Genomic DNA, 26,797 nt, shown 5'->3' with positions numbered 1-26,797 from the left:
TTGCTTAAAATGGAAAAAACGTGCAGCTTTGTTTCTTTTGTTTTCGTGGCATGTATGGTGATATCCATCTGCTGCTGCCTACTCCTACAGCTCTCCGTATGTGTGCGTTTACACTGCCCTCTAATGGACAAACAATACAATCTCACTGCATTAGTGAAAACACCACATGATCTTGGCAACTTACTCTAGGAAGTCAGCTGGTAGTCTTCACAGGGCTCTTGTATTGGGAGCCTGTCTCAATCTGATTAGCTGGTCGCTGTCTGATTTGCAGGCCATGAATCAGAGGACAGCATGTCTACACTGGCAGGCCGTCGGGGAATGAGACCTAAAATGATGATGCCCTTTGATGCACAACCCCCTCAGCGTAAGTGTATTATCCTGAACCAGGGACCGGACCCCTTTTCTTTCAGTTAGGATATTAAACAGTTTATGCTCTTTAGAATAACATATAGTCCTCAAACAAGGTTCCCTGAGTTCATTATTGTAGTTGTAGGCCAAAAAACATACTCTACTCAAGTACATGGATGCAAATGTCTGTAGCTGTTGCTGCATTTCAAAATGCATCAGAATGTTCAGGTCAACTGCTATGATGGCCGAACAACAGTTTATTTTATTTGAACTTTCTACATGTTTATAGTTAACTACCTAAATAAAAACAGGTAACTATCACCCCTTTGAGTACAGAGGTTTCCTAGCACCACAGAACGAGAACACCAAGCATTTGCGTCTGCATTTGTCTAGAGTATGTTTCTAGTCTTACAGTAATTCTTTAACCTAGCAACATAGCATGTCTTTCAGTCTCTGTAGTTCTTTGTTTGCATGAGCAGATGTTATAGATGCACCATGCTCGCCATAATCTCATAGCCTTGTGTGCGAGGTCTAAACCATGGCGCTCTATTATGTGTGTCCGTTCGCAGCTGTGATTAGTGCTCACCCCATCCATTCCCTCGATAACCATCACCATCATTATCACTTGGGCAGCCTGGTCTCGCCGACACGCAGCTATCTCCACCACCAGAGCAGCACACGGTCCATCGCCACCCCCATCTCTCATCTAGACAGGGCAGAGTCCACAGGTGAGAGTGCATTAGTGGGCCTTTGTTAAGGCCCTAAGTCCACGATGAGTCACTCCATATGAAGCTGGATATGATGTTCTTTCCTCTCAAAATGGAGGTATAATTGGTTGGTGACCAAGGGATTGTAGTGAAACTTTCCATATCTCTTTATTCCCTCTTTATCTCTCCGTGTGAACATACCTCCTTCTTCAGCACTTGCTTTAGACAAGTAAACGCCTCATAACATTTGTATCACTTCTCATATTCCCTCCAGCTGAAACCAACTTAAAGTGGTAGCTGGTATTACATTGTTTTTAGCTGGTTTAAGTGGGTCATTCACTGGTTCAAGCTGTTCTAGATGGTTGACTAATTTGAAGCCAACAAGCCCAACATGAAATTAAAAGTTTACTTTCTTGAAGTCTACATGGAATGAAGCTTCTGATCTGTTTTCTAAATGCATGTTATTGATCTTTTGAGTACGATTCATCAATTCAAAATTTCAAAACTCTTATCTTCTGGCCAAATGGCAGACTTCTTTCTGGTGACGCATACCATATTATTAAATCATTCAGTCCACTAAGGAAAGGCCCCTTTTCACTTCTTGTTTCATTCAGAAATACGTTAAATTTGTTGCGGATTCATGTTGGCTTTAAGCTGGCTTTTTAATGATTTCAGTCTTTAAGGTTGCTCACATGCAAAACCTCACATGTGCTGACCCAGGTGCTGTTGTAATTACAGAGTCTGTAAGAAACACCCCTAGTGCCGACCTGCTCCCTCCATCTGGGCAGCCCTCCTGTACCACTGACCTTTCAGAGACAGACATTAGCTACCACAGCTCAGTCACTGAGGAGGAGCCAGCTTTCGCTACGCCCACAGCACACGTTCGTCCCACACACCCACTCAAGAGTTTTGCAGTGCCGGCCGTCCCAGCTCACCCCATGTATGACTCGGCAGCATTGCCTAGCACTCCATTGCTGTCTCAGACAGGTGACTATCCTTTTTACACCAGATATGTATATCTATCTTGGGTTATCCAATCTGCAGTGTCTAAAATAATGGCATTTAACATATAAAAGATGTTTAACATAGTCAGGCACATTCATTGAAATGAGAGCTAATCTATTAGTAATCTCATTGGCAGAGTTATATATTATATAAATATAATATCTTATCATCATTGAGCTAAAAAAAATATATATTTACGTATATATGTTGCCAACCAAGATTTACCCTACTCCAAGCTATAAAATGAGAGCATGTGTAGCATAAGTAATGTTTGTGGAATATTGAGCCTTAATGTATAAAGTGAGAATATAATTGGTCCTAGAATAGAACCTTGTGGGACGCCATAGTTTAGAGTTGCTGAATAGAAGGGCAAAATCCCAATACTGATGGAAAAGTTCTGTCTTTAAATAGAGAACTAATTTATGCCAGTACCTTGTACAGTTGCCAGTAACAATAGTTGTCACACTTCAAATGAGCCTAACTGTATATATTGTGTATATAATAGGACCTAGAATAGGACCTTGTGGGACGCCACAGTTTAGTGTTGCTGAATAGGAGGCAAATTTCCAATACTAATGGAAAATATTCTGTCTTTTAAAGAGGTGGTATAATGCCCTTTTTCACAAGATGTAAAATAAGTATTTGATGTCCCCAGAGTGTGTATGTGAAGTTTTAGCTCAAAATACCCCACAGATATTTTTATAAATCATGTTAAAATTGTCACTTTTTGAGGGTGAGAAAAAACACAGTTTTTGTGTCTGTCCCTTTAAATGCAAATGAGCTGCTGCTCCCGGCACAGGGGACAAGAGCTACAACAGCTTGTGTCCTTTTACCTCACACACACATGCACTGAAAATTTCAAAAACTTTTAGCCTTTTATGTTCAAACCGGAGTCAGACAGTAACGGAGAGACTCAAGAAGAAGTGACAACATGTAGAAGCAACAGGACATTTCTGAATGGTTAGTTGATGAATTTATGTAGCTGATGTGGAGTTAACTATCTTCTAGTCATTTATTAGCATATTCTGTCATGACAATCTATAAATCACGTTCCCGGGGGCGGGGTTTATGTAAATTTTAGGGTTAGTGATGTCACTAACCCGGGAGGAATGTTGTGTAGTCTCTACCAGCCGTTTGTTGTAGTCCTTAAAAAGCGATTTCTTTAAAATAAAATATCTCCCTTTGCTTTGAACTTTGAGCGTTGTAACTTTGCAGATGTTGTTTTAAGCTCAAACAGCAACATTACACACTTACTAAAGTTGGAAAAGTGAAATCATAATCAACCACCCCTTTAAATAGAAAACTAATTTATGCCAATACCTTGTACAGTTGCAAGTACCAATAATTGTCACATACCAAATGAGCCTAACCGTATACAGTGTGAATATAATAGGACCTAAAATAGAACCTTGTGGGACGCCACAGTTTAGAGTTGCTGAATAAGAAGGAAAATGACCAATATTGCTGGAAAAGCTTCTGTCTTTTAAATAGATAATAGATAAATGCAATTTGTGCATCTTTATTAAAAAGGTGAAAGACAGACACTGACTTGTGCGATTGTTTCAGGGCCTCACTCAGTTAAAACAGCCTCTATCGGTACACTGGGAAGGACGAGAACTCCTATGCCTGTCATAGTTCCAAGTGCACCGGATGGTTCGGAAGGCATCAGACTTCATGAAGATGCAGGGAGTGTGAGTACCTTTGCTTATATAATGCTCTGTACTACAGAGGTTAGAAAACATCAGGAATATCACTCGCTGTACAAACTTCCAAGTCTCCGTACATTTCTTGTGATTTTTTACAACAAAACCATGTACACTTGAGTCATTTCTGTTACTTTTGAATATGCTTGTGTTATAATGATTTCTGGTAAAGCCTGGGAGATTAAACTATAATAAATACAGTTTGATTATTTATACAGTGGCAATAAAATGCATCTAAAAGATTAGCAATAAAGAGTTAAAGTTAGCCATCTGCTCCAAAAAAAAATTGTTTTATCCAATTTATTATGATAGGGACAATGTATTGCATAGTAGAAATGACTTGCTACATTCGGCATTGCTTTCAAATTAAACATTTCATCATTATGCATCAAATCTTATGGCCTAGGTGCATACATTCTATAATGTTCTATGGATACTGTTACATATCAAATATACTGTTAAAAATCGAATATACTGTTACATATCGAGTAGATTTTTAAATGTACAATATAATGATAACATTTTAACATGTTTTTTTTCTTTTCTCTCAAACCTTTACCTGCTTTCCCCTTTTAACGGCTGTATTTATTATCTGCTCATTACAATTAATTTTGGAAATTTTGCTTGTTTAAATTAATGCTGAATGATATAATGCACCATACTACCGTACCCCTTCATCCATTACCACGCATGTTACTGTGCTATTTGATTTCCCGCTTTTCTTCCGCAGTACCATTGACCCTCCCCAATAAAACCCAATTCCCTCAAACCCCAGCTCACCCCAACCCCACCCCCCCGCCCCCGCATTAACCTTCTTCATCTCCTTCAGAATTACGAGACGGACGAGTTGACGGAGGAAATGGCCCATCTGGAGGGCTTAATGAAGGACCTAAACGCCATCACGACAGCCTGAGCACAATCCTCACAATAACACTAGACCTTCCCCGCCACGGGGAGGACGTTCAGCACGGAGGAGTTCTCAATCATTCGCTAAACGGAGAGAGAGAAGGAGAGTGAGATAGGAAAAGAACAATAACGTTTGGGATACCTTGCTTACTCTCAGGAAGGAGAAACCCATCAAACGAGGACAGTGGACATTCTGAGAAAGGACACGTGGTTACTTCAAACGAGATGATTGCGATTTTTTTCTCTCTCGGCATCCTACGTAAATGTTTCCTTTTATTTTAGTGGAGACCGTTTAAAAAGACACCATTTCATTATCCTACGAAAAAAGGAAAGCTACAATATGCTGGTGTACGTGTTGGTGCTTGTAAGGCACACTTTACAGTGTTTCATTTGTGTCTTTTTTTTTTTTTTTTTATGTTTTTGTATCTATATATATATTGCCCCCGTTCCAGTGAGGTGAACGTTGGACATCGTCCTTTTTATTTCTGCAAAGCATTTTGTATTAAGCATTTTGATTGGTCTCTCTCTCTCTCTTTTGTATGTCATATAATGTGCCATGTCTTATTATTTTCTTAAACATGTTTTGTATTGTTTTATATGCATATACACTTATCAGTTTGTACATATGTTTAATACGGACTCATGTTGTCACCACAGTAAAGTTTTTGACCTCTCGTGACAGTTTCCGTTAAGTCAGAGACACGCTGCTTTTTAATTTTGCAATTAGAAAGGATTTTTGCAGTCTGCAATGTCACTTCCCCTTCAACATTTTGCCTGTTTTACATGGGAGTTCCCTTCAAATATGCCTTATATTAAATTTGTGTGGAATGGCAGAAATCAGTTCAACTGGGAAAATGTTTTCAAAAATGTTTATCACACAACACTGTGATATTCTGTAACGCTGAACTGTTAATACGACAACGTAGACCTCCATCACAGATGCTGGACTTGGTGCTGAAACTCAGAAACTTCAGGTTCTACACATGTAACTGAGACATGAATGAATTTGGTACATTTGAAAGTGCTTTATATGGTTGATTTCCTCTTGCTGCATTGGTCTGAATTCTTCTAACTCGATGAATGAATGACATTCACTGTGAGATTTTACAGGCCACATTCTTGGCACTTGATGCAACGAAGTGCAAATGCAACAAGACTTTTATGCAGAACTCCCAGTGCTCATCTTTTATTTTCCATTATATTTCTTGTATTCGTTTCATATGAAGAACTTGTATAAAATCTCAACCTGCGAGGCAAAAAAACCCCCAACTGTTCCTTCCCTGCTGGATATGGTTTTGTTCTGTACTTTTACCCAAAGAAAATATGTAACAGCAATCATAATTTAGTTTTATGAACTTAATGTCTCCTCAAACATTTTTTTTTTTTTGAGTGTCGTTTGGACTGTAAGAAATTCTGGGTAACTATTGGAACATGTAAAAAAAAAAGCTTGGCAAAAACAATACAACCTATTTGGGTTAACCGATCAAGTTGTAGACAGTCAAACCTTTATTGCACTTTTTCAACAATTTCAAGAAAAAAAAACAACTTTTACATATCCTGTGTTTTGAATATAAAGCTCTATTTGTGTAATGTAGTGTCATAGTTTAGCATAGGCAGCTGGTCTAATTTGTTCTTTTGCCTCTGGAATAATATTTGAGCGGCAGGTTTTAACTGTGTTGCATATGCAGAATTCTGTTGTTGCTTATTTCTGTACAAAGATCTTCTCGCTGTCTCTAGAAATACTCTGTGGCTTTTTAAAAAAAAAAAATATTCTAAAAACACTGCTTTTGGCTGTTTATTTATATGCATCCTCTTTAAATAATTTGAAATTTGCTTTCATTTTCCAGTATGACACGATTACTGAATGAGGACTTTTAACTCTTTCCCTGCCATTTTGAATTTTTGGCCAATCCGCATTTTCACTGTTATACGGTAGGGGGCGCTATCACATCTTCTGAAAGAGTGCTGAATATCCAGATTTGAACAGGCAATAATTAACTTAATTTTGCTTTTTTAAATGATACATACCCACATTCAAGTGTTGATAATAAAATGGTGTTTTTTTGTTTAAGCTATTTATTCTTTTGGTATGTTCAGATAATCATACAACAAAATATCCTGTAAAAAGCCCATAAAAATTGTGTGAAAGTAATCAAAAATGCTGGGGAAGTAAACCATCATTCTATACAATAGGGCATAAATGGAAATATATTTTTACAACTTGATTTTTCCATTGGGAAAGCTGGTTTTCATGTAATGCTAAAAGTTTAGTATTCATAAACATAACACTTTTAAATCATATTCAGTTGTATTGTTTCTAGACTGTGCCGTTACAGGGATTTACTGGATTGTATTATAACAGGCCAGATCTGCAGGATGAATATGATCATGAGAATTCATCAAAAATGACAAACACAAGATTGTTCTTCCTTGCAGTCTTTATTAATGTGCTAAATTACATCAGACTCCTCTGGGTGTTTTGAAGTTCATGCCGATGGTTGGCTGGGTGACCTGCAGGTTAGGGAGGTTTCCGAAGTCCTGCAGCGAGAGAGAGAGAGACAAAGGGTTAATGAAGGTTCAGGTCCGTATACCAACACTAAAAACATTTCACATCAACAGCTCATCATTTCCAGGACATTTGACGGCTATTTTTTCCTCATCATTCACTAACCGTTGCTGTGACAGCACCGTAAAACAACCAGAATGAATATTTGCAGCTCATCTACACAAATTAAGGTCAAATCAACTTACGAAAGCCTTCAGCATTTCCTTTGTATCTGGATCAACCTCAATAATCTCCTGATCCAAAGCAGAGACCTGAGAACAAAGAGAACAAGTACATGAAGTGAGGGACCATTAGGCGTGTTTCCATTACAGATTTGCAAAACTCTTGCGATTTTTTTCCTCAAAATGTCGACAGAAAACTATTGCGAAATGACGGCGTTTCCATTAACCGATGTTATGCGACTAAAACTTAATTTTTCCTCTTGCGTTAAGTCATTCCAAAAATCATAGCAACGGACTATAGTAGGTTTACGTACTATATCCCAGCCACTGCAATGGCCATTATTATTATTATTAATCAAAGGAGACGTATGCGTGTTATCCAAGCATTAATGGTAAGGAAAGACCTTTATACTGTGAACGGCACATATGAGGTGTTTCTGGGTGTTTCTCACTCAGATCTGTTTCAAGCTCTTGATTGTGGCATTTCTTTGAGGTTTAGAATCCATTATTGCTGTAATTCTTCTGTCTTTTATGAGTTTAATAAAGAGCTCCGTCTCGTTTTCTGTCCAAACACACCGCGTCATCTATGTCAGGTGACTGTAAATGCGCAAAAACTGTTTCCATTGCAGTTTAGCGCAATATTTCTTTTTCGAATTGCCTGAAAAACCCCTCATGCGAGCTTAAAATCTCCCATTTATCGCTAAGTTTTTGCGAAATTGACGCGTTTCCATTAGCCGTATTTTCAATTTGCGCAATTTGAAGGGTAATGGAAACGCGGCTACTGACGTGCAACAAAGTATATCACTATTACACAAGCAAATAAAGGGTTAACAGTTTATAGGAACACAACAGCTCTTTGAGGAAAAGCCTGAGGAACTTTATTTGAAGCATCAAGTCACTTTCAAAAGGTGATTTACTCTATTTTGATCGCGACCGTAGACATCAGTGTTTATATCTGAACTTTAAACTTATCCCAGTACTTCTGTGATCATATGAATGATAGTAAGACAGAAATAGTGATACTGTGTGGTTGAAAAGACAGTTAGTGAATCTGTTTCATATCTATACATGAGAAGCGCTCTCTCTGGCTCAGAACACAGATCTCACTGTGATCGTACTTGTTAAAGGTTTAATAGAGAGCTTTTTCATCTTTAAACGATGAATCGTATTGTGAAGTGAAGAGTCGCTGACCTCTGGGACGTAGTTATCCCGTCTCTCTCGCTCCTCCTCCTGCAGTTTGATGGAGATGCCCCTGACGGGACCCCTCTGGATGCGCTTCATCAGGTGGGTCACATACCTGCAGAAACAACAACATAAGGCTTCGTTTCGGTCGTCGCAGGTCTCGCTTTTATAGCAAGATATCCACGTGTAATAGGGCTGCACGATATATCAGAATATCGCAAATGTATATGGCGTGATATGCATATTGCAACAGCTTGCAATAACTGTGGTCATGAACTAAAGAGAGAGAAAATCACTCGCTACTCTCGGCTGAATAACTTTTGTAGCTTTAATAAGAATCTGGATATATTTATATCATACAGTGAAAACTAAGCAGTGTTTTATTTTTATATTTCATTATTCAGTTTGTGTTGTTGAATAACCCTAATGTAGGATAACCTGAACCCCGTGGTTTACACTGATGTTAAAATAACACTTCTTACACTACAGTAAAACACTGATGTTCAGTTTCAGAAGCTGTAGGGATGTTTTCTTGTCACAAAAAGAATGTGAAACACGTATGTAGGTTATATAATTTTAAATATTTTTAAAGTAATTTAAGTTTATTTTACAGTTTAAGCATTATCGTATCGCATTTAATGAGTTATCGTATTTCTTCAATATTGTGCAGCCCTACATTATAAGATATTATATAGAAATATTGTATAGATATCTTGCTAAAATAGTATGAGAAATACAGAAATCCATCCATCCTCATAGGCCTACATTATACATGAGCATTACATAAAACATTCTGTACTTAATTGTAATTTGCAATAATTTATTGCAAGTTATTTTACTGGTTTTATAGTAACTCAAAAATAGTTAATTTATGCTAGAAAACAAATGGCACAGACTGAATTTTGTGATTTCTGAAGAGGGTTTGAAATTGTTAATTCTCTATAAATGACATGAATAAATATAAAGCTGATATTGATTGATGCAAGATTCTGCCAAACTCACATACGCGGTCTCATTTATTTTAGGCCTGTCACTATACTGAACCACTCTGGAAAAACTATTGGCACATTTTTTTTCAACTTTAACCTGCTAAATGCAACCATACTTTAAGGATATTATTTTAGGACATCATGAATTTGACTGCTTACTTTATACATTTCTTTGCAAATTTTTTATTGACAAATCCAGGCTCACCAACAAAAAAAACTTTTTTTGGGAAGAATTTAAAAAGCTTATTGTTGATCCCTAACTATCATATTCATCTACCATGGGTTTTTCCCTGGAAATCCGAGATGGTTTAAAGAATCTCACTATATATTACCAGGATAAGCACTGATAACCATGTTGTCAGTGTCCGTCCGTCTGAAGTGCTGGACTTTACTCACCCGGCGATCTTGTTGCGCAGAGGTTTGCTGGGGATGATGGCGATCTCCTCACACACTCTCTTGTTGATGTGGAAGTCATTGCCCAGTCGGGTGTAGTACTTCTCGATCACGACCCGAGCGGCCTTCTTCACGGTCTTGGTCCTGACGCGACCCTGTTAACACACACACAAGGGTCAGTCAGGGTCACATGGGACACTTTCGTACTTCAAAATGAAATTTCACTCCAAGTTTATATTCACAATCTCAGTATTTACACAAGGCAAAAATATCATTATATTTTAACATTGAAACAAGCTGTTTCTATAAAGTTGCAGCTTTATAGAAACAGCTTGTTTCAATGTTAAAATATGATTTTTTGCCTTGTGCAAATACATGTGTATATTGCAAAAACATCTGTAATCACATTAATTAATAACATTTAAAGGGATATTTCACCAAAATAAAAATTGTGTCACCAAACAGTTGCTGGTCTCCATAGTATGAAAAAAAAAATCAATGGAGCCCCAAAATTGTTTGGTTACAAACATTGTTAAAACATCTGGTGTTCAACAGAAAAAAGAAATTCATACAGGTTTGGAGTAAATGACAGGATTTTCATTTTTGGGTGAATTATCCCTTTAAGCTCACGAACACTAGCCACACCGCTAACGTCAATACCAGTTATGGTTTTAACAGCGTTTTCCCCACCTTTACCCATAAACACGCAGTTTAAAAGCATCACATACGTTTATATTATCACAATAGATCAATTAAAACCAACATAATATTGTCTAACTCTCGCTAGCAGACTTTAACGTCTGAAATTCAAAAGTTGTGAAGCGGGAGATGACGCTATTTTTTTTCATTCAACATCCTACATAAAGCAAATGCAGAAAGTCAAAATATACAGTACATACGAATCGTAACAATATTAACAAAACATTCCGGAGCTTTAAAACGTAGTAAGAGTTGCTAAAAAAGCGGATTTGTGCGGATTGACACGGATTCACTGTGAAACATACACACCATTTTCACACGGTCTGGAGAGGAAAAGGATGAAGAACGACCGGAGCGGAAGTTTATAACACTCTTCCGGAAGTGACTGGATAAGTTAAAAGTCTCTGGATAAGAGCATCGCCTGCTTCAAATTAATGGCAGACATAAAAACGGCAGTTTTATTAATAACTTGAACTTTTTTTTTATTAACAAAATGAAGAAAGATAATAAAGTTACAACATAAACTGACTTAAACATAAAAATGTTAAATATGGAAACAACTACCAAATGTGTCTGTGTGTATATATACAATATTATAAGCCAACATGCCTTAACTTTGGTTAGAAGGGTGCATTTATTTTGCAATATTGGGATTTTATATACAGTGTCTAAATTACTAAAAGTAGCCCAAAATGAATGTGTTGTGTCCTCATACTATAAACACTAACAAAATTAAAGCACTGGCAGACTTACATACATATGAATATTCTGACAAACATTTTCTACAATTGATGCATGTAATTACTTAATAAATAAGCAATTATATAGCTACTTATATGCTGTATATTTATCTGTAGCTGTAATTGTAATTCTTAATAAACTGGTGGTACTCTAATAAAGCTGTAATGGTATTTTTATTGTGTGTGTGAACTCTTCAGTCAAGACAAAAAGTAGCTCTAGAAAAGATGAGACGGACTCACTCAGAGATTAAGAGACATTTTCTTTTATTTTACATAAAAAAGGGTGCAAACTTGAGTTTCCCTTTAAGAGTGGAGGGAATAAAAATTTAATTTGAAAGGTTATGTATGGAATTTTATACGACGACTCAGGAAAATAGGCATTTTAAATAAGATTAAGATTAAGGCCTTAATCTTTCTGCAACTTAAAAAACAAAACATATTTGAGAGAGAGAGAGAGAGAGAGAGAGAGAGAGAGAGAGAGAGAGAGAGAGAGAGAGAGAGAGAGAGAGAGAGAGAGAAACAAAATGGGTCCATCACAGTTGAAGCCCTTGAGAAAGTAAAATCATCGAAGTACATTTAAGTAACATTCATATTTCAACACAATAAATTCATAATACAATGAAATTTAAAGTATCTTTGTAAGTAATGACCCGAACAAGAGAATGACTCTTGCAGTACTGTACAATTTACTTTTTAATGTCTGAAGTACAGAAACATCCTTACTGAAAGAAACACTAAAAAAAAAAAAAACAACGTGAAAAAGAGAAGTCAAATATTGCAGTGCTTTCCTACCAGACTCCTGTAATATAATCATTCCGAGGTCATTAAAAATGAGTGGTCCTTAAAAAAAAAAAAAAACAGAAATCCAACAGGTTCCCACATTACCTAAAATCTTGAGACGGGAATGATTACATTTTCCAGCGAGAGAGAGAGAGAGAGAGCGAGAGAGAGAGAGAGAGCGAGAGAGAGAGAGAGAGAGAGAGAGAGAGAGAGAGAGAGAGAGCTATGACTGTAGCAGACACAATGTTTGAACTCAAGCGCACAGACAGTAGCATGTTTAAGGCATTATGCAGCCACAGAATAACAGTGTATCAACTTCATGCCCACTATGTTCTTCAGTGCCCCATTTACACAAGTAGTTTCCATTGCTTTCGGGAATCAAAAGCCATGCACATAAAATCTGCATTAACGTCACTAACTTCAACTTTAGGAGAACATCTCTCGTTCGCCTCTCTGCATGAACATCCGCAGCACATTCAAGTGACCAGAACCGTGATGCAAAAGCAATGGGACACGAACGCCTCTGGGAATGCTTCCTAATATAATTGGTGTATTTAAACCTCAGAATGCCAGGATACCATCTTTATTACGGTACAAAAACATCATATCCTTTAAAAAAAAAAAAAAATTGTACAAAAGAGAAAATTAAAGATGAAAGATGGTTTGGAATAAGCATCACCTTGCAGTCGACGAGAGCCAGTAGTCATCATGATCGCATTAACCAAGACTCCAGTAATGAGGAATAACGTCAGCTCTACTTCAAATAGCATGTCAGAGTATGATTTCAGTGTCTAATGTAGTGTCTTTTTCAACCAACAGATGGTGCCGAAAAAAAAAAAAAAATTAAATATTCGCAATCCAGTCTGCACATCTGGACATGCAGGACTAGCTTCCTTATCCATAAATCCAACAATTTCACATTCCGCTTATATCCACAAAACGATTTCCGGAGTGGCTTGTAACAAGCCAAGGCCTTTGGACGTCAATTAAGGGGTTAAAGGAGTTAAATCCAGCAAAAACAAAAAACAAAACATACTTCTTCGAGCCTGGCGAGAGCAAGCAGTGCACATCCAGAAATACTAAATCATTTTCCGACTCTAAGCGAGGCACGTAATACATATCGTTAAGAGAAGAACGTTAAATAAAGAGTCACGCCCCGACGCGGATTTCCAAGAGTATCATTCAAGTACTTTTCACAGAATAATTTAGACCCAAAGTGACTCGCATCACAGTGGATGAGCACAAGGAAAAAAAAAATCTATTAAATAACCGGAAACACACACGCATTATTAGTCCCTATAACCGGCATATTCTCCCGTTCCTTGATCGTGGAAAATCGTTCCTGAAAGTGAATGGGTCAAAGTGAGAGTTACTATTTACATGGCTGGATAACTGATGAGTTGAGCGGTGGAAACATGCTAACGAAGAATCTGTGGCCATTCGCGTTTCTATTTGGTCCAACACAGTCCCATCTATTGATCGATCCACAGCTTTACAGGAACATTCAAAAGCACGCCATCCGAGAAGGATTCCCGACACACAAAAACGGGCACGGTAGAGTCTTCAAACGGCCCAGTTTACCCCCGTTCCTTATGAAAGATGAGTTCAGAGGTCAGTAGGATTCAGTAAACAAGGGCCCCAGCGAAACTCTAGTGCAGTCACACACTCCTATGGCTTCTTCTCTCTCAACGGTTTTTTTGTACGGTGATCAAAATAAAATAAAATAATAGTTACTGTATATAATTTATCTTACATTAATTCACATTTACTATACATTAGAAAGATCACGAAATAAAAACACGGATTTAATGCTGTGAATGTGAACGGTGAACCGCCCCCCCCCCCCCCCCAAAAAAAACAATAAAATGAGCAAGGCAACATCACGACTGAGATTAGCGATTTTCCGAAGAGTAAAAAAACAAAACAAAAACGACGACGACAACAGAACTACAGTAATCATTTCACATATAACCCAATCTTAAGGATTGCGTTTGGGAAAGGACCGCCTCATCCATGCAAGAGGTCAAGGGCTGCCCCGTCTCAAATCGCGTATGGCCACTATAACAAACCAGTCAGAATTTACAAACGGCCCACTTTTGCTGACGTTTTCATGCCACATTTGGTGACTCGAACCCCCTCCAGCAAGGGAACGAGACGCGTTTCGGGTCAGTATGAAGGCATGGGAAGGACTTATCACGTCTCATCACAGAGCGGACCCTGCCGAACAGTGTTAAGGCATTAAATCGAGATGTTTCGCAGTGTAATTCTGCATAAGTTACGCCTACTAAAAAAAAAAAAGAAGAAAAGGAAACAAACGGCCTTTAAATCGCATTATTTACGGCTTACTATGAACACGTTGAGGCTTACTTTGCGACCCACAAGCCACTCTGGCACATGGTTATTCTCATCCTGAATAATTAGCATTTTTTATTTTGTTTTTTTTTCCAGGCATAAAAAAAGAAAAGAAAACATCAATCGGGAACTGGTCGAGGGAATAATAAGTGACTATATGGACAGAAAGATACAAAAGCGCAGAGGGAAAGTCTTACTGGCCACCTCAGCCAATAGAAAAGCAGCCAGCTGTACGTCAAAGCCACACGATATCGTAGTAAGAGGAGAAGAAAGCAGCATGACTGGCTGGTGGGTTGAAGTGGGACGAGTGCTTTAGAACAAGCAGCTTAAATACTAGTCGGTGGCACGACGAGCGCCACTGGAAACAGCTGCTTATGTCACACTTTCACAAAGTTTTACGTGTAAAGGCCGGCTAGCATCATTTACGACAGCTATTTGTTTTGCGCTTCACTCCGATAGATGCGACGAAGAAATCCGCTAGTCATATTCTAAGGCTTCGACCACTTTCTGGCAGCGCGAGAACCAACAATCAGCCACCGAAATACACAAACGAACATTTAAAGAGGGGTTAAGTAGAAAATAAAAAGCCACCGTCTCGTCTCGAGGTGCTAAGAGGGATGGAAAAGGTCCAGCGTGGGCGAATTTGTCTCTCTCCCTCTATAGCGCACCTGTCGTGGAGGAAGAGACACATTCAGAGAACGTCCACCGACGAGAAATAAAAACAAAAAAAGAAGCAAAACAGCAAATGAAGTGCAGTGCTGTTCCAGTGCTTTGAGATCCTTAGCTTTGTGTGAAGATCCTAGAGACAGTCCGAGGACGAGGCCCGTCGCTGCCTAAATCAAGACGGAGTGGAAGAAACAAAAAAACAAAACAAAGACAATCCCCAGAGACCACGTGTGCATGCCTCTTGGTTTTCAAACATCGCTCCCCAACTCGTCCAGGAGGGCTCGGCTGATGTCGTCTTGTAAAATTTCTTTATTTGAACGCTCTAAAAACAACCGAAGGAACAGACTGCGCCACGAGGCCGGAGGTTCATTTGTGCCGCGGCGTGTTCTTCTTCCTCTTCCTCTTGAAGAAACAGCAGCACCTGCGAAAAACAAAGAAAAAATAAACGTGTTGTCAACCGATTGCCTGATAATGAAGCACCTGCTGTCTATCTACACATCAAGCGGATTTGCTACATATCGTCAGCGCTGATAAAAACAGTGCATTAGTATATAGTTCGTACCAACCTAAATGCTGCATGTGAACGACAACTGGGTCAAAAGTTAATGAAAAGGAAACTTAAATGACATTTACGGGTCGTTAAAAGCATCGATGACAGAATGTTAGACGGCAACAACACGACAGAATGGGTTTAGGGGAAACAAGGCACATGCGAGTGGAAGAGAACAGCTCCAGACTGACACATTGAAAAGTGAGAGACTTCGCTAAACATGTTTCTGAAGGACGCAAGCGGGCGCTGGCTGAATCGTGAGGGTTCACTGCGGGTATTGAGGAGGACGGACAGTGCCCTGCGAACGCATGCAGATCCTTGACTAAATCTGACTTCACCAAACACTCAATGAAATTACATTCCCTGTCATAGTTTAGTTATAAGCAAGAACCATTTTTGAAAATTATGTCACGAACAATTAATGTTAATGGAAGGTTGAAGAAAAGTTGAACTTTTTTTTTTTTTTTTGGATGGGAATATGCGAGTAATGTCCACAAACAGTGAGAAATTAATTTATTTAGGGATTTATTAAAAAATAGGGATACTTAAGCTTGCCTGGTAGATGATGACCATATATGGACATAATAAATGTGGTCATTAGTATGGTCATCTACCAGGCAAGCTTATTTTTATATAGTTTGATCTGATTGGTTAAAATAGTTTGATTGCGTCAACCAATCAGATCAAAGAAACGACACTGTTTATTGTTATAAAATATCTGGAATTTTGTTTTTTAAATATGCTATTGTAGGGGTTGGTAAATTAGTAAAAAATAAGAGATTGTATTAAAAATATTCATATTAAAAAATGAATAATAATAAAATAAATCATAATGTCATCTGCAACATTGTTCAGAATTTCAGGATGTTAAGGACTTGATAACATGAAATTAATAAGTTACACTTTAGTGCTGGGCAACGATTAATCGCATCCAAAATAAAAGTTTCTGTTTACATAATAAATGTGTGTGTAATGTGTATAATTATTTTGTATATAAAAATACACACATATGCATGTATTTATAAAAATAAATGATTGCATATACACATATATATACATATACATACATATATATATATATATATATATATATATATATATATATATATATATATATATATATATATATATATATATATATATATATATATAGATATATATATATAGATATATATAGATATATATAGATAGATAGATATAGATAGACACATATACATACACACACATATATACATATATACACACACATACATAGCAAACAAACTTTTATGCGATTAATCGCAATTAATCGTTGCCCAGCACTAATTTTAAAGTGTCCTGCTGTAATTATAAATTTAATGACTGTGTAATAATAATTAACTACATGTACAGTACTTACTGTAGGGTTAGGTTTTGGTGTAGGGTTAATTGCATGTAATTATGCATGATTTATAGATTTATTACTATAGTAATTACATGTACCATGTGTAACAGACACTAAAATAAAGTGTTATCAATGAATATACAACAATTTTGGGGGAAAATGAGAAGCAACATTCTGTCAATTAAATTGGAAGAACTTAATGTCTGTGCAATTGCACAAAAAAAAAAAAAGAAAAAAAAAAAATCAGAATTCAACCAATCAGTTCAAATGCGTTTCATAATGCAGTGGTATAGATCTGAGCTTTAGTTAAGGGTCTGCACACTTCTGTAAGGCACTGAATATGTGCGTTTAAGTAGAGACCTCGACATCCAGTGTCTCATTGAGCTTCTGTAAATAAGCTGAAGTTAGGCTATTAAAGACTTCTCATCGTACCTCCAATCAACTTTAGGGTATTTCAGCCTCTCAAATCAGACTTTACGAGCGGACAGACCTCCCTCTTTCTCTATCAAACTCACACAGAGCACGAATAGCTACATTAGCCTACAACTGTGTAAGTAGATCTTGGTGTAAGTGTGATCTCTATGGCCACAGTCTAGGCTGGTCCACTCCCCTTGGGTTTGATGTGGACTGGAGAGAGGGACTCACCACAGGTTGAGCATTTTCACGCAGCTACAGAAGAGTGTGAAAAGAGAAAAGACAGAGATTATTACACAGAGGTGAGACGATGAGACAAACCTAATGTCGGCGACAACAGACCAACAGGAAGAGACACACACACACACACACAAACAGAAAAGAGATTGAGAGACAGACTCAGGGGAGAATGTAGATCTAGAACATCTACTCAATTCAAGTTCGCTTTTTATCAACTAATATCATAATAGAAATTCTGTATACCTGCTTGTTAAATTGTAAAACAGATGATCAACAGAAAAAAAACAAGAATGGGAGAAAAAGGGGAAGAGAAGAATAGGAACATAAGGGGATTGGAGGAATGTAGTGTCGTCCTCAGCTCACCAGCCAACTAATGGATGTGTGCAAATGGTATAAAATTCAATGTAGTCACAGCCTTGTATGTATGTATGCATGTATGTATGTATATCTCATTAAGCTGCTTAGAAGTTGTCTCTAAGCATAGCAACAAGAAAATAGTCACTTTTAAATATACACAAATCAGAGTTTTAGCACATTTAAAAACATTTAGTAAATCAGATGATGAGCCAAAACATTATGACCAGTCACAGGTGAAGCGTATATCGTTGATCACCTCCTAAACAAGGACACATATTAAAGGAATAGTTCACTTCAAAATTCTGTCATTGTTTACTCACCCTCAAGTTATTTCAAACCTGTATGAATTTCTTTCTTCTGCAGAACACTAAAGCCCGATTCGCACTGGATTAGTATTACCTGGTGAGCTCTAGTCATTTGTAATAATTGCGGAGGTCGTCTGTGATCTTAATCCCGTGCGAATCGGCCATGTCTGTAATTTGTAAAGTAAAAATTCCCCCGCAAATGCCCTACCATATTTCGCCGAACACCCCGAGGTCCTGTGATAATATTAGTCCCGTGTGAATCGGCATCGCTGTGGTTTGGCGGGTCGTTAATATTTTTTTCAAGGTTTTTGTTTCCGGTGCGCTTTTATATCCATCTTTCACGAAGAATGGATTTCTAAATCACACAAGGTCCCCAGATACTATTAATCCAGTGCAAATGGGGTTTAAGGAAGATATTTTGAAGAATGTTGATAACTCAACAGTTGATGAACCCCATTGACTGAAAAAAACACTATGGAAGTCAATGGGATTCATCAACTGTTTGGTCCAACATTCTTCAAAATATCTTCCTTTGTCTTCAGCAGAAGAAAGAAATGAATACAGGGTTGAAATAACTTGAGGGTGAGTAAATGATGACAATTTTCATTTTGAAGTGAACTATTCCTTTAAGGTCTGGGTAGATTAGAGGGAAAGCAAACAATCAGTTCTCGTAATCAACATGTTGAAATGGGCAGGAATAAAGATCTGAGCAACTTTCACAAGGACCGAACTGTGATGGGAAGGCGACGGGGTCCGAGTGTCTCTGGATCAAGGCTTGTGTGTCGCTCCCGCTCAGCTGGGGTGAGAGTTTCCCAACAGTGGTCCGACGAGGGATAAACCACAAACCGGCGCGACAGGGTGTTGGGCGGCCGAGGCTCATCGATCACGAGGGCAATGAAGGCTATCCCGTCTGGTCCGAGCCAACAGAAGCTCTACTCTACGTCACACAATTGTAATGATGGTTATGGGAGGAATGTGTCAGAACACAGTGATTATGAACAAGAGTGATTATGACGACCCCCGTCCACCGTTGAAAGAGCCTACATTGAGCACATGAGCATCAGAACTGGACCTTGAAGCAGTGGAAGAAGGTCGCCTGGTCCGATGAGTCCCGTTTTCTTTTACATCTCGTGGACGGCCGTGTGTGTGTGTGTCGTTCACCTGGAGGAGTGACGCACCAGGATCACTGAGGGAGTGTGAAGCTCTGAGCATGTTCTGCTGGGAAACCCTCGGTTCGGCCATTCACGTGGACGTATGTTTGACACGGGTCTCAAACATTGTAGCAGAGCAGGAACAGCCCTTCATGATAATGGTGGAAGTGTCTCTTTCAGCAGGATAACACACCCTGACACACACTGATGGTGTGAGGAACATGATGAAGAGTTCAAGCTGTTGCTCTGGCCTCCAAATTACCCAGATCTCAATCCAATTGCTGGACTGTCAAGTTTGATCCACCTCGTGTAACCGACAGTCTCATAATTCCCAAAGAGACACTGCACACTTTTACTGGACTTGTTTCAGGATCAATAGACGTTTTTGACTTGAAGGATCTTCTTCTGACGTCTTGGTGCCAGAGACCACAGAGACCGCAGGACGCCTTCAGGACTCTTCATGGTTTGGCAGCATCAGGAGGACCAACAGCACATTAGGCAGGTGTCATAATGTTTTAGCTCAACGGTGTGTGTGTGTGTGAGAGCATGTGAGTGTGTGTGCATATATATGTACTTACTTGCACAATTTATTAAGCAATAGGTTTAATTGCAATTAAACAGGCAAAATATAAATTCATATTTCTTATTTTATGACCTAGACTTTCACCCATTACTGCAGTATTCAACAGGTTTGGACCGTTTTACAGCTTCAAACGCAGCACCTCCAATCTTAAAGTTTATAACACCATTTTAAATTTTAAACACTCAGTAATGATAATCTATCCATCACTACAGTTAAATAGAGAGATTAGACGAGGCGAGGGGGAAAGTGCTCCAACTTCTGACTACAAACTTTTAAGATTTTAAAGCTTACTGGAGCGACGAGTGACATGAATTGTATCACCCAGTGGTGACACCATATACCCTGTGGTTTAAAGTTTTATTTTATTTTATAGAATTAATACTATATAACTAACTCAATACATCTCACTGGAAAAGTAATAAGCCAATTTTTCCATCTCATTAAAATGATTTTAACGTTTGTGTTGGATCAAGAACTGTTGTACCTACAGTACCAGTCAAAAGTTTGGAAACATTACTATTTTTAATGTTTTTGAAAGAAGTCTCTTATGCTCATCAAGCCTGCAGTTAAAAAAAAAAAAAAAAAAAAAAAAAACAGTAATATTATGAAATATTATTACAATTTAAAATAATGGTTCTCTTTTTTAATATATTTTAAAATGTAATTTATTTTTGTGATGCAAAGCTGAATTTTCATCAGCAAGTACTCCAGTCTTTGGTGTCTTATGATCCTTCAGAAATCATTCTAATATGATGATTTGATACTCAGTTATTATCAATGATGGAAACAGTTGTGCTGTTTAATATATTTTTTTGGAATACTTTTTTCAGGATTCATTGAGTAAAACGTTAACAGCATTTATTCATAAAAACAGCATTTATTCAAAATAAAAACATTTCTAACAATATAAATCGTTACCATCACCTTTTATCAATTTAACGCATCCTTGTTGAATTAAAGTACTAATTTCTTTAAAAAAAAAAAAGTTATTGTTCCCAAACTTTTGAACGGTAGTGTATATTGTTACAAAAGATTTCTATTCTAAATAAATACAGTTCTTTTTAACTTTTTATTCATCAAATAATCCTGAAAAAAGTATCTCAGGTTATAAAAAAAATATTAAGCAGCACAACTGTTTCCAACATTGATCATAAATCAGCATATCAGAATGATTTCTGAAGGATCATAAGACACCAAAGACTGGAGTACTTGCTGATGAAAATTCAGCTTTGCATCACAAAAATAAATTACATTTTAAAGTATATTAAAAAAGAGAACCATTATTTTAAATTGTAATAATATTTCATAATATTACTGTTTTTTTTTTTTTTTTTTTTTTTTTTTAACTGCAGGCTTGATGAGCATAAGAGACTTCTTTCAAAAACATTAAAAATAGTAATGTTTCCAAACTTTTGACTGGTACTGTATTCTTACAGAGGAAATGTTCATTGTAAGGTTTAACAAACTTAAGAAAGCATCCACTGTTATAAATACAAAGAATGAGCATCAAAAGACTGATTCATTTCCTCCTCTACTTATATGCCAAACAATGCATGATCTGGCATCCAGACACATTTAGCATACAAGTAAAGTAGTGTGAAGTTCTTCTCATCTGACAACTGTGTGAATCATGCTTGATGATTCTTCTTTTTTATATTAACGTTACATTTAATGTAGAGGCATTGTAGAAGCAAAAGCTTTGGTTCAAGTGGCAGTGTTTCACCATTACAGGCAGCAATGATAAATCAGGTTGCCATATTCAAGAAAACAGGGAAATGTAGAAGAGAAAGAGATCAGAGAGATCTCTAGAAGAAAGACCGGTGTCCGGTGACATTAATAGTGTGTAATAACCATGACGACCTTGTGTGTTTGTGCCGTCCTGTTAATTGATAAACGCTGCTGCTGTCTACGCCACTTTCAAGCTTTTGCATCAATAAATCAAAGACAGAGGGCTTTAAGATATCAAAGAACTACGAGAGTAAGTGTTTTATATGACTGAAACTCAAATGCACACCGGGCGCTTTAGGAGAAAATGAAACTAAAGAGTGTAATCGCCTCTGATTTTTAACAGGCAAACTAACTGGCCGTAGTTATTATGGACACGGCCTTTTCTGCTCTTATGGAAATGCATAAAATTCCACTTTGGACAAGTTCTAAGAGTCTAGAAAAGCACTTATGTTAAAAATATACACAACCGGTCAATAGTTTGGAATACAATTATAATTAAATATACTCCAAAATAATTAAAACATTTTTTATTGTTTTAGAAAGAAGTCTCGTTTGCTCACAAAGGCTACGTTTTTTTTATTTTTTATTAAAATTACAGTAAAAACATATTCAAATAACTTTTCTATTTGAATACGTTTTAAAATGTAATTTTGTAAAATTGTCTACAGTGTCACATGATCCTTCAGAAATCATTCTAATATGCTGATTTGCTGCTCAAGAAAAATTTATGATTATTATCAATGTTAAAATAATGTTTTGGGGGAAAACGTGATGTACTGTATTCAAAAGTTTGGGGTAAGAAATATATATATAAAAAAACAGTTATTCAGCAAGAACGCATTAAATTGATCAAAAGTTGTACAAAAGATGTAACAATTATATTGTTACAAATTTGTTTCTATTTCAAATAAATGCTGTTCTTTTGAACTTTATATTTATCAAAGAATCATGAAAAAAAGTCTTGCCATATACAAAAAAAATATTAAGCAGCAAAACCGAATAATTGATGCCAATAATTATCATATCTATAATTTTTAATATTAATATTAATATTTTTAATAAATAAATAGAAAACAGTTCTTTTAAATTGTAATAATAATAATAATAATAATAATAATAATAATAATAATAATAATTCACAATATTACTGTTTTTACTGTATGTTTGATCAAAGCCTTGGTGAGCAGAAGAGACGTCTTTAAAAAAAACACCCGGTAGTGTATGCTACACATTTAATTCAAAACTGAAAAGTACCAATTAAAAAATAATAATAATAAAAAAAAGATTTAAAAATGGATGATTGTCCCCAATATAACGTTCCGTTACACACCTTCGGTACACAGAGCACTACAGGGGAGCCGATGGGAACGGACCAGTGAGGGCAAGGGGGAAATCATGTGCTAAAGGACTGTGTCAATCAGACACAAGGCAAAGAACAGAAACCTGTGAGAAGCCATGTGCACATACTTGGCCTCATCCACCACCTCCACCTCTGCCTGCGCTGTGATTGGTGCGTTCGAGTGGGCCGCCAGCGGGTCGTCAGCATTCAGTTCACCATTAGTCGAGCTCACCACCTGTGGTGTTGGAAAAGAAAGATCTAATTATCCTGTGGCCTCAGTGTAATAATGTTATTTTAATTACACAGTTCAGACTATATCTGTGCATGTAACCACTCGTACGTAGCAAATGAGGCATATCATTTACCACTTCACTTATGGGAGAGCTGATCAAATATTCCTGGTTAAATACATAGATAGATAGATATAACAATAGATTATAAGATATATAATCTATTGATTATAAGATATACAGATAGAATAGTAGATATAACATGTAAATAGATTTTTACAGTAATGCATTTACAAAGGAAAAAAAATCTATAGGGCCATTAATAGTAATGCAGTGCGTTTTCCTCACAAGTAAATCATTTCCTCATGTGTTCTTACAACGAAATAGGTTTTTTACCCCCAAATCGACAGATACTGTCAATAGAGTTTAACTTGGAAAATTTAAATGCTGCTTAATTACTTTGCAATCAGCAGTCAATCAAATAAAAATGTACTCATGTAGCCAGATTATGATATTCATGCTATCATTTAGAATTGACCAGATCCACGAATGTACAGTAATAATAACACTGGTCTACAGTGGCCCAGTATCTGTACACTTACATCACTTATATGTAACACCACTTGCTTTGATATTTTGTCATCAATATATTTTATTTAATTTCCTACGATACAATGAATGAAGACGCCATCAAAATTAGCTCAAAGACTGTGACCAGCCGTTTCTGAGGCCTCTACTGTATAAAAGTGAAGAAAGCAGCGCAAGATGGTGAATCTGCGGTTTCAATCATAAAGATGCAGTGAATATAGTGCATTAGTGCCCGCCTACTTTTTCAGCAGCGTTGCTTCCAGAAATATCTTTTCCAAACATTTGGAATTTTTAAATCAGGATTTTTAAAATAAATCTTGGTTCATGGCTTATAACACTTTAACAAAGCCAAAGAGCTACAAGGTGAATCAGAACACTACAAAATTTGATTTGAAGCAAAAAAGTATTTGAAAATAAGACAAAAATACAAAACTGCACAAGAAAAATCACATGAAGCATCGCAAACAGCAAAATCTAATTAAAAATGGAGAAATATAAAACTACTCGCTTAAAAATGTGGTTAGACTTTAGTTTAGGGTCCAATTCTCACTATTAACTAGTTGTTTATTAGGATGCATATTACTAGGATATTGGCTGTTTATTAGTACAAGGTTTATTAATTATAAAGCACATATTAATGTCATATTCTACATCACTTAATCCTAAACTTAACTAACTATTAACAATCAGTAACTAGAAGTTTATTAAGGCAAAAGTCATAGTTAATACTTACTTACTTACTTACTTACTTACTTACTTACTTACTTACTTACTTACTTACTTACTTACTTACTTACTTACTTACTTACTTACTTACTTACTTACTTACTTACTTACTTACTTACTTACTTACTTACTTACTTACTTACTTACTTACTTACTTACTTACTTACTTACTTACTTACTTACTTACTTACTTACTTACTTGGATCATTTGCCGTGCTTCATGGAAACGGACAGAGCTAAAGAGCCGTTTTGGTGCATTTTGCTTGTTTCTCTGATTGGTGGAAGTGTCTGTACATCATCATCAGTTATGTAGTTATTCACCACGGTGATAATGTGGGCTGACGGCTTCAACAGCAGCAAACAGCATTGATTTACAACCTTGTAGCTCATAGTATGTTTGTCTTAAAAGGTTTACAAGTTTTCATAAAAAAAGTTTTTACTTCCGGAACACACACTCTATTGTGACACACTGCATAGAGATAGTCGGGAATACTATTTCCTAATAATGGCTGTAACCACAGTAATACAACAGAGGTAACAACATGTTTCCCTGATAGACTGCGTCACATCTTGTGCTGCGTTTTATTCAATTCAGAAAGTTGGAATTTACATCCTCCTACTTGCAAAAGTGAAAGAACAAGAAAACACCACATTTGGAAAATTCCAATGTGATGATGATGCTCTTCCAACTTGGACATCGGAACATTACGCGTTTGGAATTCAGAGAGAGGAGGAGGAATGTCCAACTTTTGAATGAAACGCAGCATTTCTACAGTGGCTGTGTTTACATGCACAACTTTCCGTTTGATGAATTTGAACTAAGTGTTTACATGAACGCTAATCATGTGATCAGGTTAATGTGTGTGTTTATACACGTCCTCGATCAGATTAGAAAAGGAATAAACCACCCATTTCAATCCAATCGAAATTTCATTCGGATCGATTAAAGGGTTAGTTCACCCAAAAATTAAAATGCTGTCAGTAATTACTCTCCTTCATGTTGTTCCAAACCCTGTAAGACTTTCGTTCATCTTCAGAACACAGTTTAAGATTTTTTTGATTAAATCTAATCTAAGTTCTTTCTGCGCAAACTTCAAAAACGCGAACCTGCGAGAACGCAGGCGGCGTGCACATGCACACCACGAGTTCAGTCTATAGGTATGTGTGTTTGAATATGTGTGCGCAGATGTGTAGTCCTTCCCTACAAATCAACCCTCAACAAACCACCTGTCTGGCCTTTATAATTCAGAATTTTTATCGCTTCCGCGTAGCCACGCAAACCCGAAATATCCCGGCAACGCTTTATCTGTAATTGAAACTTGCCGGCCCAGAAAGTTACGTCGAGACAATAGTCCAAAATAGTCCAAGTGACTACAGTGGCTCAGCCTTAAAGGGGTCATGAACTGGCTTTTTACATTTTTTTATATTGATGTCTGAGGTCAACTTATGATGTTCGCTTGGTTTTTACATTCAAAAACATCAAAATGAATCAGTAATAGGCTATTTTCTACCCTGGTTTTGAGCCTAGCTCCTGAAACGCTCGGTTTTTATGGGCGTGCCGCATTGAAGACTTGGAAGGAAACGCCCACTGCTATGATTGGATAACAGTTTTGCATATTATAATGAGTTACATGTAATGGGTGAATCGGTGGGCGGGGCTAAACAGGCAGTGTTGAAGTAGGAGTTGATCTTCTGCGGAGGCGGGGTTTGATACCCTTTGACCGTCATAGATCCCCACTTTGAAAAACCTGTCGTTCGCTGTGCCTGGTGTCAATAACAGCTTTTATTGGACTAACAAGGACATTTTCAATTCTGAAACTTACAGGATATTCTTATAGTATGATGATGACCTCTTATATGTCAAAAGCTCAAGGAAAATTTGATTTCTCAGTTCATCACCCCTCTAAGTTTATCAAGCGACGTGAATACTTTTTGTGCAAAAAACAAAACAAAACAAAAAAACGCAACGTCAGAACGGAGGCTCACTATTGGCCAGCATCACACACATGACCAGCGTCAGCCAATA

The 26,797-nt window shown here is 37.1% G+C and overlaps 3 protein-coding genes across 18 annotated transcripts in view; 1 reads left to right on the top strand and 2 right to left on the bottom strand.

Annotated features, from left to right (window-relative positions):
* neo1a (neogenin 1a) overlaps positions 1–6,435 on the top strand; it is a 167,662-nt gene extending 161,227 nt beyond the window's left edge. For 7 of the 15 annotated variants that reach the window (XM_084108445.1, XM_084108458.1, XM_084108453.1 and 4 more), the window contains 5 exons: positions 272–364; positions 918–1,076; positions 1,794–2,042; positions 3,627–3,751; positions 4,593–6,435. In XM_084108445.1, the coding sequence (XP_083964571.1) occupies positions 272–364; positions 918–1,076; positions 1,794–2,042; positions 3,627–3,751; positions 4,593–4,676 (710 nt within the window). In that variant the 3' untranslated portion in view covers positions 4,677–6,435. Of the gene's footprint in view, positions 1–271; positions 365–917; positions 1,077–1,793; positions 2,043–3,626; positions 3,752–4,493 lie in introns of all 15 variants that reach the window. The other 8 variants (XM_084108448.1, XM_084108447.1, XM_084108457.1 and 5 more) reach the window with 5 other exon arrangements.
* A 654-nt stretch (positions 6,436–7,089) lies between these two features.
* Positions 7,090–11,053, bottom strand: rps17 (ribosomal protein S17). Its single transcript, XM_084108485.1, has 5 exons — positions 10,969–11,053; positions 9,964–10,115; positions 8,588–8,693; positions 7,421–7,486; positions 7,090–7,207 (listed from the first exon to the last, which is right to left on the bottom strand). Exons 1-5 carry the CDS (start codon positions 10,969–10,971, stop codon positions 7,130–7,132), a joined length of 405 nt encoding a protein of 134 aa, XP_083964611.1. The 5' UTR covers positions 10,972–11,053; the 3' UTR covers positions 7,090–7,129.
* A 600-nt stretch (positions 11,054–11,653) lies between these two features.
* Positions 11,654–26,797, bottom strand: part of csnk1g1 (casein kinase 1, gamma 1) — a 64,899-nt gene continuing 49,755 nt past the window's right edge. For both annotated transcript variants that reach the window (XM_084108466.1, XM_084108467.1), the window contains 2 exons: positions 23,356–23,462; positions 11,654–15,618 (listed from right to left, as the gene is read on the bottom strand). In XM_084108466.1, coding sequence (XP_083964592.1) covers positions 15,564–15,618; positions 23,356–23,462 — 162 coding nt within the window. In that variant the 3' untranslated portion in view covers positions 11,654–15,563. The remainder of the gene's footprint in view (positions 15,619–23,355; positions 23,463–26,797) is intronic.

Source organism: Abramis brama (genome assembly GCF_963993115.1).
Source record: "Abramis brama genome assembly, chromosome: 3".
NCBI classification, from domain to species: Eukaryota; Metazoa; Chordata; class Actinopteri; order Cypriniformes; family Leuciscidae; genus Abramis; species Abramis brama.
The sequence above is the reverse complement of the archived record's forward strand: the minus strand, read 5'-3'. Positions and strand labels throughout refer to the sequence as shown.

What these genes read in the sequence shown, in the direction of transcription:
- rps17 (XM_084108485.1), bottom strand. An exon ending in GGGATAACTACGTCCCAGAG is followed by an intron (nt 7,487 to 8,587) that starts GTCAGCGACTCT and finishes CTTTGTTCTCAG; the next exon opens with GTCTCTGCTTTGGATCAGGA. An exon ending in AGGAAATGCTGAAGGCTTTC is followed by an intron (nt 7,208 to 7,420) that starts GTAAGTTGATTT and finishes CTCTCGCTGCAG; the next exon opens with GACTTCGGAAACCTCCCTAA.